General features: G+C 40.7%; 2 protein-coding genes across 8 annotated transcripts in view; both read right to left on the bottom strand.

Annotated features, from left to right (window-relative positions):
* Positions 1 to 7,667: 7,667 nt before the first annotated feature.
* Positions 7,668 to 11,267, bottom strand: LOC112257567 (fez family zinc finger protein 1-like). The gene is made up of 4 exons (XM_024431634.2): positions 9,961 to 11,267; positions 9,724 to 9,858; positions 9,234 to 9,366; positions 7,668 to 8,943 (listed from the first exon to the last, which is right to left on the bottom strand). The coding sequence occupies exons 1-4, from the start codon at positions 10,753 to 10,755 to the stop codon at positions 8,690 to 8,692; spliced, it is 1,317 nt and encodes a 438-aa protein (XP_024287402.1). The 5' UTR covers positions 10,756 to 11,267; the 3' UTR covers positions 7,668 to 8,689.
* Positions 11,268 to 14,114: 2,847 nt separating this feature from the next.
* Positions 14,115 to 17,224, bottom strand: part of cadps2 (Ca++-dependent secretion activator 2) — a 274,943-nt gene continuing 271,833 nt past the window's right edge. For all 7 annotated transcript variants that reach the window (XM_024382391.2, XM_024382104.2, XM_024382279.2 and 4 more), the window contains one exon: positions 14,115 to 15,201. In XM_024382391.2, coding sequence (XP_024238159.1) covers positions 15,031 to 15,201 — 171 coding nt within the window. In that variant the 3' untranslated portion in view covers positions 14,115 to 15,030. The remainder of the gene's footprint in view (positions 15,202 to 17,224) is intronic.

Below are 17,224 nucleotides of genomic sequence, written 5' to 3'. Positions count from 1 at the left end.
GCCATGGGTTTGTAGCACCTCATAAAGCAGGTCTTGTATGCTACGTGACCTAAAGGACTGGAGACTCATCAACACTGCACATGAATCAGAGCAAATAACTACTCTGTCTGGCTTGACTTCCTCCATCCACTGCAAGGCCAACAGTATGGTCATCAGCTCTGCTGTATTTAAAGCCAGATGATCTGCTGTATATTTATCCTGCACTACAAATGCTGACCCAGTATGTCCTGTCCTTGGATCTTTTGAACCATCTGTGTAAATGGCCACAAAATCCTGATACCCAGTTTCCAGACATCTCTTAAACATATCAGATGGATCAACACCTTCCCTGTCTTTCTGTAGTCTCTCTACGCTTCTAGATCAACTACTGGAGGTGGGAATAGCCATAGTGGGTTCACAGGAATAGCTACCATTAGACTAAACTCCCTTCCATACAGTCCCATCTCCTTCACTTGGGAATTACCCACCCACTCAAAGCTTGTGTTCTGTCTTCGGTCATGTTCCCAGCATGCCTGTAAAATCCATTTTTCAGGATGAGACACCCCATGTCCCTATAGGCTGACCCAATAATTAATTGCCAGCTGTTGTCCCCTAATCTGCAATGGCATATCCCCCATCTCCACCTGTAGTGCAGCCACTGGGGAGGTCCGAAACGCCCCACTATATATTCTGAGTCCTTGTCCCTGTATGACATCTAGCCTTTACAATGAGGTCCGGGCTGCCCAACCATACTCTATACTGCCATAGTCTATTACAGAGCAGATCAATGCAACATACATGGTCCTCATTGAGGAACGTCCAGCCCCCCACTCCTTCCCAGTCAGACAGTGCATCACATTTAGCACCTTCTTACATTTTCCCAACACTCTCTCAATGTATTCTGCCCAGGTTAGTCTAGTGTCAAAGTATACCCCAAGGAACCTGAAGGCCCTCACCCTCTCCAAGTTTCTGCCATACAACCTCAAGCATACCTCATCTCCCACCTTCCCCCTGGTAAAGAACACTGTCTGAGTTTTCTTTACAGAGAACCTGAATCCCCACATGAATGACCACCACTCTACCTCATCAATTGCTTCCTGTACCTTCATGACTATGTATGGCACATTTCTTCCATAAGGGCCCATCATCTGCAAATATCGACCTCCCAATATCGGTATGTAACCCGAAAGTAAACATCATTGATCATGATTGAGAACAACAGAGGACTAATAACGCTCCCCTGTGGTATGTCATTATGCACCAGCCTGATAGAGACTTCCCCACCCTCACCTGGATAAACCTTCCAAACAGGAAATCTTTTATCCAGTTGTATGTTCTTCCTCCTACCCCCATAATATCAAGCTTGATTAACAATCCCTCCTTCCACATCATATCATACACCTTCTCCACATCAAAAAAGACAGCTACAACAGTTTCATCCTTCACCTGAGCCTTCCTGACCTCTGCTTCTAAGCAGAGTAGTGGGTCCATAGTTCCTCTACCGTTCCTGAACCCACTCTGATGTGGCGATACTAGACCCCTGCTCTCCAGGAAGTAAGTTAGCACCATTATCCCAGAAACCCTAGACCCACTCCAATTTGCATACCGCCCTAACAGATCCACAGATGGTGTAATCTCTACTGCACTCCACACTGCCCTTTCCCACCTGGAGAAAAGGAACACCTATTTGAGAATGCTATTAATTGACTACAGCTTAGCATTCAATACCATAGTGCCCTCAAAACTCATCAATAAGCTAAGGACACTGGGACTAAACACTGCAACTGGATCCTGGACTTCCTGAGGGGCCGCCCCCAGGTGGTGAGGGTAGGTAACAACACATCCGCCACATTGATCCTCAACACAGGGGACCCTCAGGGGTGTGTGCTCAGTCCCCTCCTGTATTCCCTGTTCACTCATGACTGCACGGCCAGGCAAGACTCCAACACCATCATTAAGTTTGCCGGTGACACAACAGTGGAACAAAAAATTCAGCACCGAATCCTCAGAATGCTTTAAAAAAAAGTAATCTACCGAAGTAGATGGTCACCGACAACAACAAGACAGCCATAGGGAGGAGGTCAGACACCTGGCCATGTGGTGGCAGGACAACAACCTTTCCCTCAATGTGATCAAGACAAAGGAGATGATTGTGGACTACAGGAAAAATAGGACCGAGCACGCCCCCATTCTCATCGTCGTGGCTGTAGTGGAGCAGGTTGAGAGCTTCAAGTTCCTTGGTGTCCACATCACCAACAAACTAACATGGTCCAAGCACACCAAGACAGTCGTGAAGAGGGCACGACAAAGCCTATTCCCCCTCAGGACACTAAAAAGATTTGGCATGGGTCTTCAGATCCTCAAAAGGTTCTACAGCTGCACCATCGAGAGCATCCTGACTGGTTGCATCACTGCCTGGTATGACAACTGCTCGGCCTCCGACCGCAAGGCACTACAGAGGGTAGTGCGAACGGCCCAGTACATCACTGGGGCTAAGCTGCCTGCCATCCAGGACCTCTATACCAGGTGGTGTCAGATGAAAGGCCCTAAAAATTGTCAAAGACTCCAGTCAACCTAGTCATAGACTCTCCCTTCTACCACATGGCAAGCGGTACCGGAGCACCAAGTCTAGGTCCAAAAGGCTTCTAAACAGCTTCTACCTTCTAAGACTCCTAAACATCTAATCAAATGGCTTCCCAGACTATTTGCATTGCCATCCTCCTACTCTTTTACGCCGCTGCTACTCTCTGTTATTGTCTATGCATAGTCACTTTAATAACTCTACCTACATGTACAGTGGGGAGAACAAGTATTTGATACACTGCAGATTTTGCAGGTTTTCCTACTTACAAAGCATGTAGAGGTCTGTAATTTTTGTCATAGACACTCTTCAACTGTGAGAGACGGAATCTAAAACAAAAATCAAGAAAATGACATTGTATGATTTTTAAGTAATTCCTTTGCATTTTATTGTATGACATAAGTATTTGATACATCAGAAAAGCAGAACTTAATATTTGGTACAGAAACCTTTGTTTGCAATTACAGAGATCATACGTTTCCTGTAGTTCTTGACCAGGTTTGCACACACTGCAGCAGGGATTTTGGCCAACTCCTCCATACAGACCTTCTCCAGATCCTTCAGGTTTCGGGGCTGTCGCTGGGCAATACGGACTTTCAGCTCCCTCCAAAGATGTTCTATTGAGTTCAGGTCTGGAGACTGGCTAGGCCACTCCAGGACCTTGAGATGCTTCTTACGGAGCCATTCCTTAGTTGCCCTGGCTGTGTGTTTCGGGTCGTTGTCATCATGCTGGAAGACCCAGCCACGACCCATCTTCAATGCTCTTACTGAGGGAAGGAGGTTGTTGGCCAAGATCTCTCCATACATGGCCCCATCCATCCCCCCCTCAATACGGTGCAGTCGTCCTGTCCCCTTTGCAGAAAAGCATCCCCAAAGAATTATGTTTCCACCTCCATGTTTCACGATTGGGATGTTTTTCTTGGGGTTATACTCATCCTTCTTCTTCCTCCAAACACGGCGAGTGGAGTTCAGACCAAAAAGCTCTATTTTTGTCTCATCAGACCACATGACCTCCTCCCATTCCTCCTCTGGATCATCCAGATGGCCATTGGCAAACTTCAGACGGGCCTGGACATGCGCTGGCTTGAGCAGGGGGACCTTGCGTGCGCTGCAGGATTTTAATCCATGACGGCATAGTGTGTTACTAATGGTTTTCTTTGAGACTGTGGTCCCAGCTCTCTTCAGGTCATTGACCAGGTCCTGCCGTGTGGTTCTGGGCTGATCCCTCACCTTCCTCATGATCATTGATGCCCCACGAGGTGAGATCTTGCATGGAGCCCCGGCCCGAGGGTGATTGACCGTCATCTTGAATTTCTTCCATTTTCTAATAATTGCGCCAACAGTTGTTGCCTTCTCACCAAGCTGCTTGCCTATTGTCCTGTAGCCCATCCCAGCCTTGTGCAGGTCTACAATTTTATCCCTGATGTCCTTACACAGCTCTCTGGTCTTGGTCATTGTGGAGAGGTTGGAGTCTGTTTGATTGAGTGTACCCCCCTTTAAATAGTCTTACTATTGGTATTTTACTGCTGCTCTTTAAGTACTTGTTACATTTATTTCTTATTCAGATTTTTTTTAAACTGCATTGTTGGTTAGGGGCTCGTAAGTAAGCATTTCAGTGTAAGGTCTACTACACCTGTTGTATTCGCCACATGTGACTAATACAATTTGATTTGAAATACTTTTGGGTGTCATGGAAAATGTATGGAGTAAAAAGTACATAATTGTCTTTAGGAATGTAGTGAAGTAAAAGTAAAAGTTGTCAAAAATATAAGTAGTAAAGTAAAGTACAGATACCCCACAAAAAACTTAAGTAAAAATACTTTCAAGTACTACTTAAGTGCTTTGCACCTTAGCTAGATACCAGAGTGAGGTCCAAGTCAAACTCTTTCAATCACTTGGCCATTCCCCTCAAGTGATGGACCACATTAGAAAGTACTTTGTTTCTGGCCATTTTGAGCCTGTAATCGAACCAACAAATGCGGATGCTCCAGTTACTCAACTAGTCTAAAGAAGGCCAGTTTTATTGCTTCTTTAGTCAGAACACCATTTTCAGCTGTGCTAACATAATTGCAAAAGGGTTTTCTCATGATCAATTTGCCTTTTAAATTGATAAACTTGGATTAGCTAACACAACGTGCCATTGGAACACACAAGGGATGCTTGCTGATAATGGGCCTCGGTACGCCTATGTTGATATTCCACACAAAAAAATCTGCCATTTCTAGCTACAATAGTCATTTACAAAATTAGCAATGTCTACACTGTATTTCTGATCAATTTTATGTTATTTTAATGAACATTTTTTTTGCTTTTCTTTCAAAAACAAGGACATTTCTAAGTGACCCCAAACTTTTGAACGGTAGTGTCTATTATTTAACTTCTCCATTAATATAACTGATGGTAGGCCTTTCAAATGATATGGAATATGAAAATAAATACATTAGTCAATAACAAGAATATTTAAGCAATAAGACCTAAGGGGGTGTGGTATATGGCCAACATACCACAGCTAAGAGCTGTTCTTATCCATGACGCAACGCAGAATGCCTGGACACAGCCCTTAGCCGTGGTATATTGGCCATATATCACAAACCCCAGAGGTTCCTTATTGCTATTATAAACTGGTTACCAACATAATTAGAGCAGTGAAAATAAATATTTTGTCTTTCCAGTGGTATACGATCTGATATACCACAGCAGTCAGCCAATCAGTATTCAGGGCTCGATGCACCCAGTTTTTAAAATAGAATAGAGCATTTCCTTTGTAGTCCATTTGGTTAGAACCGTAATTAGTTTAATTTCTGCCTTTCCCCTTACATCCCGAGAAACACAAGTGTTGAGAGGCACATGCTGGATAGAGAGCAATTTGGGGTTAAATGCCTTGATTAAGGGCACAACGGCAGTGGTTTGTATAGGATCATTCACTGTCCACCTTTAAGGCTATATCTGGTAACAGACTAAGTCAGTGATATTGACAGACATTTTTTTCACAATTCATGACACACTTGCCCACAAATGAAGTGGTAGCATAGTCCTAGTCGTGTGTGTGAGTGTGTTTGTGTGTGTGTGTGTGTGTGTGTGTGTGTGTGTGTGTGTGTGTGTGTGTGTGTGTGTGTGTGTGTGTGTGTGTGTGTGTGTGTGTGTGTGTGACCTTTGTGTTGCATAAGGCAGGCTTAGGCTACATGTCATGATATATTTATCGAAAATGCCATACAGACATGTCATATTCTCTCAAAACAAAAAGTAAAAACATTGGCCCATTCACTGATAGGCCTAATTGAATTATGCACCACCTTTTTCCTAAGTCTTTTTTATAATATGGTGAATATCCTAATTGAAGAATAACCTATGATCCATAAACAAATTGAAGATCAGTTGCATAGAATTAAAAGCTATAGCCTGGGAGATCAAACCTGGACATACAGTGCATTCGGAATGTATTCAAACTCCTTCACTTTTTTCACGTTACAGCCTTATTCTAAAATGGATTAAATCGTTTTTTCCCTTGATCAATCTACACACAATACCCTATAATGACAAAGCAAAAACATATTAAAAATAAAACTGAAATATCACATTTACGTTAGTATTCAGACCCTTTACTCAGTACTTTGTTGAAGCAGCTTCGGCAGGGATTACAGCCTTGAGTCTTCTTGGGTATGACACTACAAGCTTGGCACACCAGTATTTGGAGAATTTCTCCCTTTCTTCTCTGCAGATCCTCTCAAGCTCTGTCAGCTTGGATGGTGAGCGTCGCTGCACAGCTATTTTCAGGTCTCTCCAGAGATGTTTGATCGGGTTCAAGTCCGGGCTCTGGCTGGTCCACTCAAGGACATTCAGAGCTCAATCTTGGTTTCATCAGACCAGAGAATCTTGTTTCCCTTGGCAAACTCCAAACGGGCTGTCATGTGCCTTTTACTAAGGAGTGGCTTCTTTCTAGCCACTTTACCATGAAGGCCTGATTAGTGGAGTGCTACAGAGATGGTTGTCATTTTGGAAGGTCCTCCTATCTCCACAGAGTAACTCTGGAGCGATGTCAGAGTGACCATCGGGTTCTTGGTCACCTCCCTAACCAAGGCGCTTCTCCCCGAAATACTCAGTTTGCTCAAAATGTCTTGGTGGTTCCAAATTTCTTCAATTTAAGAATGATGTGTTCTTGGGGACCTTCAATGCTGCAGACATTTTCCCAGATCTGTGCCTCGACACAATCCTGTCTCGGAGCTCTACGGACATCTCCTTCCACCTCGTGGCTTGGTTTTTGCTCCGACATGCACTGTCAACTGTGGGACTTTATATAGACAGGTGTGTGCCTTTCCAAATCATGTCCCATCAATTGAATTTACCAAAGGTGGACTTGAATCATGTTGTAAAAACATCAAGGATGATCAATGGAAACAGGATGCACCTAAGCTCAAGTTTGAGTCTCATAGCAAAGGGTCTGAATACTAATGTAAATAAGTTATATTTAAAATTTTAAAAAAAAAGTATATACATTTGCAAACATTTCTTAAAAACTGTTTTCACTTTGTCATCATGGGGTATTGTGTATAAATTGATGAGGATTTTTTTTATTCAATCCATTTTAGAATAAGTCTGTAACGTAACAAAATGTGGAAAAAGTCAAGGGGTCTGACTACTTTCCGAATGCACTGTTAACCTGAATGCATGGAAGTCGTTTCAGGTTGGAATCCTGAGCCTGCATTACTTTGGATTGTTAGTGACAGGCAGTTGACTCTTATTTGCAGAAGAATTTTGTTTCATTGTAGCCTATTAGGCTACAAGGGTCAACAGGTAGACTCGTATTTCTCAATACTGTCCACAAGAGGGGGTAGCTGTCCTAAAGATTAAGGCCATAGCTTTCCTAGCCGACATGCATAACCTTGCATGCAAGCCTACACCCCTGAGGCTATAGAAGTGTTTTAATTATGGTAAGATCCTTAGTCAAAGGCAAAAAAATTAAACGGATGATGATGATGATGATTATTATCAAAATACTTATCTTTACCATCACAGGAATCGTTTGGCCCATGTATGTCCATTTCTAAATCATGTTTTATGGAATTCCTTTTTCTTAAACATGTCAGACACAATATGACATATACACAGTTTCATTTTATTGTCATTATTTTCATTTCATAACTTACATTATTTAGTATGTGCACCTGCTTAACAATGTAGCCTATACGTGTCAAATACGTAGTTTTTTGCAAAACTTTCAGTGTTGGGGAAGCTAGTCAGAAAATATAGTTTACCAAGCTACCAATTACTCAAGTTAAGCTACACTAAAGCTGCCCTTAAGATAAATATAGTTTACTTAACTGAAGTTGCTTTGAAAAAGTAGTTCACTACATCCAACCTACTTTGTGAAAAACTATCATATGTAAATCTGAAATGCATGTCATGCACTACAAATTGCAAGAAGTGATCACATTGGGGTTAACAAAATGTGTAATTTAGCCTATTAAACACAAAAACGATGTTTCAAGTGAGACTTAAACCGATCTGTTGGCAAAAAAGGAAATGATTGCCTACTTCAACCATATTTTATTTTAGCAAAAAAAGTATTGTGTAGTTCATGTAGTTAGCTACACCGCTATATGGCACAAAAAAAAAAAAGTAATTAACTACTTAAAACACTACCTAGATTTGAATTTAGGTCAACTACCAGCAAGCTTATGCAAAATGTAGTTAACTAGTTGAACTACATGAAATTCGCTATTCCCCAACACTGAAAACTTTGCATATACACAAATGTTGGCAAATCATGTAACTTTAGCAAGGGCATCATACAAAATGGGGTAGGCTACAACACTCATCACAACAAAAAATAATTTGTATATAGTCTTCAATTATTCTCTTAAATTATTTGTGTTACAATTTCAAATAAATATTGACATTTTACAGTAATCCTGAGATTTAAAGAAAACAACAGTATAATGACATTATAATGTAAAATTCAAGGAAAATATGTACTAATAGAATGGTCCTGTAAATCGCTCTGGATAAGAGCGTTTGCTAAATGACTAAAATGTAAATGTCCACAACATCTTCTAAACTCGCACGCTTATTTCCAGATTTGAGCAAATAAGCGTAAAGGCGCAACGGCTGGCGTTTTAGCTCCGGAACTTTTTAGTGTGTTTCGCTTGTGACGAGAGTGGCAGGGGATTTGGAGCCAGAGAGATCATGTAGTTTTCGGATGTGCTTTTTCAGGTCAAAGTTCCGGCAGAATCCCTTGCCGCAAGTCGGGCACGTGAATGGCTTCTTGTCATTGTGCGTGTGCATGTGGAACGTCAGGTTGTACACTTGGTGGAAGGCCTTGTTGCAGATGTTACACTTGAACTGTTTCTCGCCGCTATGCGTCAATTTGTGGTTCTTGTAGTTACCTTGAAAAGCAATGTAAAAAAGAACGTGGATGTCAACAATATTGTAAAGAGTCAGTGCCACAGTTAGTTGTCAATCCCGTTTTAAGCCAAGTCATCCATTAAACCATACATTCATGGTATATTTAGTCTGAGTTGAAATGAGCAACATACATTTAGTTCTGAACGGAATCAATATATTTTCCTCAAAGCAGAAGAAATCATATTACATCCAGATATTGCAAAGAAATAATCGCATAATAGAAATAATCACATAATCCAAAACACTTGAATAGATGAACATTCTTTCTCACCTTTTTGATGAAATCCTTTACCGCAGAACTCACAGATGAAGGGTTTGTAACCTGCATGGATTCGTGTGTGTGTGTTAAGAGTTGAACTCCGGTTGAACGCTTTTCCACACTGGTTGCATTTATGAGGCTTTTCCTGTGAAGGGCATATGTAGAAATTAATGTGATTTTAGATACGTATTATTTGGGATCCAACGAAAACTGTACAGTAAAATTGGTAAATAGAATAAACAACGCTATATACTTTTCAATAAGATTGTGTATATAGGCCTACAAGTGAACGTTAAAAATACTATACAGTTCAACACCAGGCCACAATATGAATATAGCCTGAAATACAATAATGGCATTGATGCGTTGTTCTATAACAGTTTCCAAAGATGTAGCCCTATTTTGTGTTGTTCTATAGCTTAAACAAATAGAACATTGCGTAATTGTGAACGGCTTTGGGTATGATGATGACGATGATGATGATGATGATTGAATAGAATACCTGAGTATGAATAATTTTGTGGCGACAAAGGGTGCTTGCTTGTCGAAATCCCTTGCCGCATACTTTGCAGACGAATGGTCTCGCTCCGGTGTGCACGGGCATGTGGCGCGTTAAATTGTAGTGGGCATTGAACACCTGTGAATAGAAATATATATAATTATACAATTACTATTATTTTTTAAATCAAGCAGGCCCGTAAGGCAGAGACCACCACATGTACGAAATGTATGTTCTTACCTTTCCGCAAACCTCGCAGGTGAATACTTTGGGTTTGCCGCTTGCGCAAGCACTGTTCAATTTGGAAGAGCCCTTGAATAGTTTGTCGGATAGAATCTGTGCACTCTCTTTCATGTAGTGATGGAGTTGAGTTTGGGAAATGTCTTTAAATGCAACTCCGGATGGGTATCTGTCTGTGCAGTGAGACACTTTATTTTTCTCCGCGAGAAAAGCTCTCTGGCGTGCATGTTGCAGCGGCGTGTTGAGAAAGTAGGAGGCCATGGGGTGGATGTTTACGATGCTGGCCGGGGGTGGGCACGCACTCTCCCCGCAGTTCAGGTAGCAGACGGCCCCCATGGCATGAAAAGACGACTGGTTCACCACCCGCGGTCGAAAGAGTTTGTATTGTCCCACCGACGGGCTCACATCTGGTTGTTCGTTCTTATAGTTCAAACCAATGCCCACCAACTCATTTGAATTATATGAGGAAGCCTCAAATTGACTCGTATCCAATCCATTAATATTTAGTTTATGACCCGGTTCGTATGCCAGTGGCACGAATGGTATCATGCAATGTAGTGATGATGAAGTCATGTTGAGAGCTTGCTTCGGGTCTGCTTCAGGCCTACCCACCGGAGTGTGATGGAATAGGTTGGGGAAAGGTATCGACTTTGGCTCGGGCGTCCTGGCCATAATCCGTTCGATCGAAAAAGCGAGAGGCTTGGTGGGGGTGATCATCTTTCCGCCTGCAGTCAAGTTTTCAGAAGCCGAGGGGGAGCCGAAAATTCCCGCTGAGTGGTAGAGCGCACTGTCCATGACTTTCAAAACGACACCTTTTGGAAAGCCAGGTTAGAGCTCCTTTTGTAGATACCTTTGATTCCTTCTCACTGCCCCGCTAGAAAGGACATCATTCGGCGCACTCTGGGTCGACGCAAGCCCCCTCACTGTTCCCGTTTACGTTGATTCTGGACAATCAACACTTATGTCTTGCGGGACTGCTCAATATGTCGTGTTGAGTCAATACAGCCAAAACCTCACCAATCGTTACCATCTAAGAAGAAAAAGTAGATAATTGCTAAATTCTCTTCCATCAATTCTCCACTTGTGGCCCCTCTACTACTGCTATGGGTGCGTGTGTCACCCGCGTCGCGAATGAGGTGTTCTTTAGTGGCCAGTCTTGTTCAACTGTAAAGTGTTTGGCAAATCTGAGGTCCCCTTGTGGCTTCATGTGACATCATTTGAAATCGCACAAGACGACGGGCGCTGTGTGGGGTCAGAGGATGTAAGCATTTGACATATTTTTTCGCTCATCATATACAGTATGTGTGGTTACCTGTATGCTATTTTACGCATGCAACAATATAAAATAATAGGCATTGGTTTTTACAAATGGGTGATTGCAATATGGGCTTATCCATATTATGCTAATCATATAGGCTATTCAAGGACATGTATTTAATAATAGATTAGACAGTAGTAGAATTATCTCTCTATGGGCCTACAATACCTCAATAGTACATACATCCAAATAAAACATTTGGTGTCCAAACCTCTATAGCAATTCACTAATAAGACAAACTACTATTAAGAACACATTACTATCTAATCTTAATTATAGTCGATCAATTTTGACAAAAGGCTAAGATACAACGCTACATGCTGTGATCAAGGGCCTTTGGTGCTTGTCTTAAATTATAGGCCTTTACATTTTGGGTACTGAATATAGACTTCAGTATTTACATAAAACACAAAGTTAATTTAAGTAGAACTGTTCATTTTTTAGGCAGTCCGCCAGTATACACGAGGGAGCTCAAGGTGAGCCATAGAGATCTTATTAAATTAATAATTGTTCTAATTCTATTGTGAGAACGGTGTCCTATGTGTTATACCAAACCCACCAAAGCTGGTGTGACTGCGGGAGTGTGCACGCGGTGAGTGGTGAGCTCCATAAGTGCCTCAAGGACTGTAGAGAGTTTGAGCAATCAAGAGAGGTGTACCCTACTTTGTATCAGAGCAATGACTACTCTAGCAAATATAGAGTAATGCAAGCTTGTACACTGTTCCGGGCGAAGTCACATTGGTAATACGGTGGAACGTTTCATCTGGGCGTATCCAGACGGATGCTCAATGACAATCATGACAATAAGAAAAGGTAAATATGCGCATTGATTGAACATTTCTTCAGTGACCGCAATCTTTATTCAGACTTAGGTCTACAGTGTTTGATTTCTTTCAGTTGAAATAAAAAAATATAGGTTACATTGAGAAATGAATGAAGGAATTTCACCGACTATAAGAGATCGGCCTATAAATAGATATAAAATAAAATATTGACGTTTTTTCTTCTAATTTAAGTAGCACTAAAAGTAACAATACATTATTATTATTATTGCATAATTATTGGAGTAATGATTAGTGTTATTAAAATATATACAATATTGTCGAAATTCATAAGTGACTATATTTTAAGTTGATTTCTTGGTTAAAAAGCTAGCTGTTTGGTGTTAAATAGCCTATAGCTTTAAGAGATTTAGCGGGATGCATTCTTGCTGCTCGAATTTCTTTCTGTTGAAGATTTTGGAGACCTGACTGAAACCCATATGGCTTGGTTTGCTATTCATTAATGCGGTGGGATTTAGACCCATACAGCTTTCATAGAATTATACATTTTGCGTCATCAGTTGAATGACGTTTAAATCTTGTATAATTACACCAAATTTGGGTTTAAACTTGCGTTAATCCCGTGTTTTATTTTCCTTAAATTCTTAGTCTATGGCATGAAGAGAATACGATACTGCTCACTTCTATTGCAAGGATCATGTAGGTAAATCAATGAGGACGCAGCTCAGGTATAAACTGTGATGTATAATAATAGACATGCTAGTAATAATACTACTACTAACAACAATAACAACAAGAATAATAAGTCTAAGTATAGCCGATAAATGTTTTCAGCCTATAGGCCTACATGGTTTACCATTATCATTAGGCCTATTATTAATCTCAATGCATAAGTATGATTAAAAATAGCATATATTAGATATTATTTACCTTTCCTGTTACGCTAAACGTTACGGAATCATTGCTCAAATAAATTACACTTCACCAATATAATGTAAGGTTAGACCTATATGCTGAAAGCCAAATTATTATCAGATGTGTAACGAAAATTAATAGGCATAACTGCAGGAGTACCTTTCTTTTTAATATGGGAAATAATCGTTTCTTGTTGTGGAAATGCAATGCTCCGGACCAATAGTAGCCTATAGGCCTATTTAAAAAATAAAAAACCCTCCTTCGGTAGACTCCTATTAGGGTTATTTGAAAATGAACCCATATTGCGTATAGCCTTTCCTATAATGTAGCAGTGTAGCCCAATTCATATCGTCTTATGATTATTTTTAGCAAAAAAAACATTGGACCTAGGCTGATTTAAGCCTTCACAAATTATAATACTGCCTCAATCATCAACTAACCGACCATTAACTAATGTGTAATTAGATTTAGTCAGTAATGAATAGCCTACATATTGGGATATTCTGATTGGTTAAGTCCACGGCAGAACGACGTGATGCTAGCGGAGACATAGACGGAGGTGGGCAGAGGTTGCATGATGCTCACTTCTCCCCATCACTTGCATTTATTTTGAAAAGATGTAAACTCAACGAAAAGACACTGTGTGTGTGTCATGTTGTATAGTCTGGCCATGATAAAATTGAACAGATTATTCGTTGAAATGAAGATGTCATGTCGCAATAAATTTACCAGTTCTGAAATTCAGATAATTTTGACAACCATACAAAATAGCTATTAGGCTTTATTCAATATTAAGCCGCATACTAACAAAACTGTAAACTGATGGCAAATAGTTTGTCACAATTTGTAAGAACTTCACAAATTGTATATTAGGTAATGGTATATGATTTTTGAAGAACACAACTTAAATGTTTATATATTTTGCATTACTCATTTGTTTGTTTTTGTTGTGATTTAATAAGTATTTTAGCAAACAATGTATAGCTTTGTTACTAATTGTATAGCTCCATGTATAGCTCCATTTACTAATTTGAAAGTGTTAGATTTCCCCAGCTCTGTCCATCACCTTAACAATAAAAGGGTCCTTATTACAGATTCGGCTGTTAACATAGTTTATGGAGAAATTCAGGACACCATGATTGCTTTAAAAACACTTTAATTCTAACACTTAGAACATTCACACCTGAATAAAAACAGGTGCACAGAAGACAATAGAAATATATTTCCTATATTTTGTCCCATTTGTTTTGTCTTTGAACTCCACTGACACAAACTGATTGAAGTATCACAGTTAAGACATCAATTCAGATTCAAAACATAATGCACTCTATCAATCAGCTTTAGCCTACTGGACACAGCTTTGAATGTATATTGTGTCTAACTCTTGTGAGGGATAATACACTCAAGCATAGCCTAAATACATTAAATGACAATGTAGCACTTTAGCCAATGCATTACATTCATACAGTAGAGCATAAACATATGTATATTGGCTGTATCATCGCTCTTTCAGTGTGATTATGTAAGAACAACCTCAATGTCCTCATAAACACCCTGAAATGTACTCATAATGTCCTCATTATGCACTTTGTACATTTACCACAGAATGGACCTGCATTTGGCGAGACCTCTGAAACCGGTTTCAATTGGCATGACTGTATCTAGGTAACCATAAGAGCACAACTTGTTTCTTTTTTCTTGATTTACATCACTATTAAAATAAAGTACAAAGAAACCAACAAACAAATTAAATAAACAAACGGAAACTGCACTGAAGGCCACCAGTTGGTGACCACTGAGCTGTACTGACATCATTATCATTATGGCTGTGAAGGTAGCCACTACTGGAGTAAGTGGGGGAGGGGAGGAGGGGGGGATCACAACGATGGATGTTTTTATCATAGACTTAAGTGTGTGTTCTACAAGCCCTCCATCTCTTTCTGTTGCATACACACACGTAATCTCCACCCCTTCCATCTCCTGTACACATACATGCACACTTCCCATTTCAGTCTATATGCGAGGGCCACCAGACTTGGCGCTATAGGGAGAGGTTCACCCATCCTCCTCATCACTGTCCCTCATGGTGATGCCTTGGAGACCGTCGCCGGCCTTGACAGCCATGGTGGCCTCCTCTACAGTGAGGCGGTTGTAGACGGTCTCATAGCTCTTGTTGTTTAGGGTTCCATCCAGGACTCCTTGGAGCCGGAAGTCTCGGTAGGTCTTCTGTGAGTGAAACCAAACAGAAAAACACAGAACATGGAGGCGTCTCTCAATGTGAAACAGAGACCGAGTGTGAATGGTCAGAACAGAATAGACTGTCAGGTTCGAATGGTGGAACAATAGCCTGTTGTGTGCTGAATAGTGGAACTGAACAGATTTGGACAAAGGCTAGATTCAAGGCCACTGTTGTCTTCTTCAATAGGTCCATCCAAATTGGGCTCCAATGTCTGAGTGTACTCAATCTAGGTGCCAATAACTGTTTATATTTAAAATGTAAATATACTTTTCTTTTTTTTTTTACCAGGGAGTCATACTGAGACCAAGGTCTTTTTTAAAAAACAGATGAGCCCTGAACTACACAAATTACACAAAATATACACATCAAAATATAAATACAAAATGCAAGCAGAAAGAAAAACAGGGTCATAAAAAACACATTCATCAGTAATAAGGTCCTCAATCAGCTTTCTGAAACATCACATTTAACAACAATTTGAAGATTGTTCCACAAATTCAGTGCAAAAAAAATGTAATCTGATTTAACTAACTCAGTAGAGACCAGTTATCCATCCCTGAGACCAGGTGTGGTAACTCATATCTCTAAAGGTTAGTAATGACAGGTAGTCAGTGGGAGTTTTGTAAAAGGGCTTTATACTGTGCATTCGGTAAAGTATTCAGTAACATGTGGAAAAAGTCAAGGGGACTGAATACTTTCCGAATGCATTGTAATTGAAAACATAGCAATGTATTAACCTACGTGACATCATAGAGGGTCAACCAACTTTCTGGGAATGCAGTGAGGAGTACTGTTGGGGGGGGACTCAGTCGGAGTCACTACTTACTGCTCAGAGTAGGATACACAATTCCATCCAATTGGCAACAGATTTATGTGAATATTAAAAAATCTGCATTAAAAAAAAATCTAATTTCCCCATCATTGGTGTTTCCACCAAACAGAGTCAGTGCCTGATGATGCACCGGGAAAACCCTGCTCTAGCCAACAGCTCACAGATCTAGTGCGGGTAGGCTGTACAGGTAGGCTAGTCAATAAAATATGATTATTATGGAAATAATATTTTATTTGTCAAACGGCAGTCAAGTATCAATCATATCACCAAAAATAAGACCTCGATACTTACTGGAAAGAGCATGGAAGGAGCATGAAGCTCATCACCGTGCACTTTACCACCCAGTGAAGTTCGTCATAACTATGTCATCTGTAGCCTAATATAATGCATGGTTTCTCAGTGGGAGGACAACACAGCACATCATTGTGTGACTCCAAGTTTACATCGATTCTATCGTTATTATGTCAATATTTATAAATCAATATTTCCACCACCATTTCTCGCAATATTAATTTCACCGACACAAAAAGATCCCAGCATGTCGAATAAACAAATGATCTGTCTGCATTTATACAATTGTACTGAAACTACCTGGTTTCCATCAAAGGTGTTGTTATTTAAGTTAGTCTAGCCAGCTAGCTAAACTTGTAGTAATCCTGGCCCGAATACCAACCGGGCACACATGGCCCCCATTGATTGTGTTAGTCACTCTCACTCAGATACAGTGCCTTGCGAAAGTATTCGGCCCCCTTGAACTTTGCGAACTTTTGCCACATTTCAGGCTTCAAACATAAAGATATAAAACTGTATTTTTTTGTGAAGAATCAACAACAAGTGGGACACAATCATGAAGTGGAACGACATTTATTGGATATTTAAAACTTTTTTAACAAATCAAAAACTGAAAAATTGGGCGTGCAAAATTATTTTTGCACGCCCAAACAGGCTCTGTCGTAACCGGCTGCGACCAGGAGGTCCGTGGGGCGACGCACAATTGGCCTAGCGTCGTCCGGGCTCTCCATCCAACCTCCATCCAACCTCACTGTTTTGCAAGGAGGAATGGGGAAAAAATGTCAGTCTCTCCTGAATGGAGGGTTTGGCCGGTAGGGATATCCTTGTCTCATCGCGCACCAGCGACTCCTGTGGCGGGCCGGGCGCAGTGCACGCTAACCAAGGTT

This window comes from Oncorhynchus tshawytscha, linkage group LG01 (assembly GCF_018296145.1).
Source record: "Oncorhynchus tshawytscha isolate Ot180627B linkage group LG01, Otsh_v2.0, whole genome shotgun sequence".
NCBI classification, from domain to species: domain Eukaryota; kingdom Metazoa; phylum Chordata; class Actinopteri; order Salmoniformes; family Salmonidae; genus Oncorhynchus; species Oncorhynchus tshawytscha.
The sequence above is the reverse complement of the archived record's forward strand: the minus strand, read 5'-3'. Positions and strand labels throughout refer to the sequence as shown.

Coding starts and splice junctions, on each gene's coding strand:
- LOC112257567 (XM_024431634.2), bottom strand. CDS start 10,755: ATGGACAGTGCGCTCTACCACTCAGCGGGAATTTTCGGCTCCCCCTCG. Junction 9,859..9,960: donor CCTGCGAGGTTTGCGGAAAG/GTAAGAACATAC, acceptor TTCTATTCACAG/GTGTTCAATGCCCACTACAA. Junction 9,367..9,723: donor ACAAAATTATTCATACTCAG/GTATTCTATTCA, acceptor TGCCCTTCACAG/GAAAAGCCTCATAAATGCAA.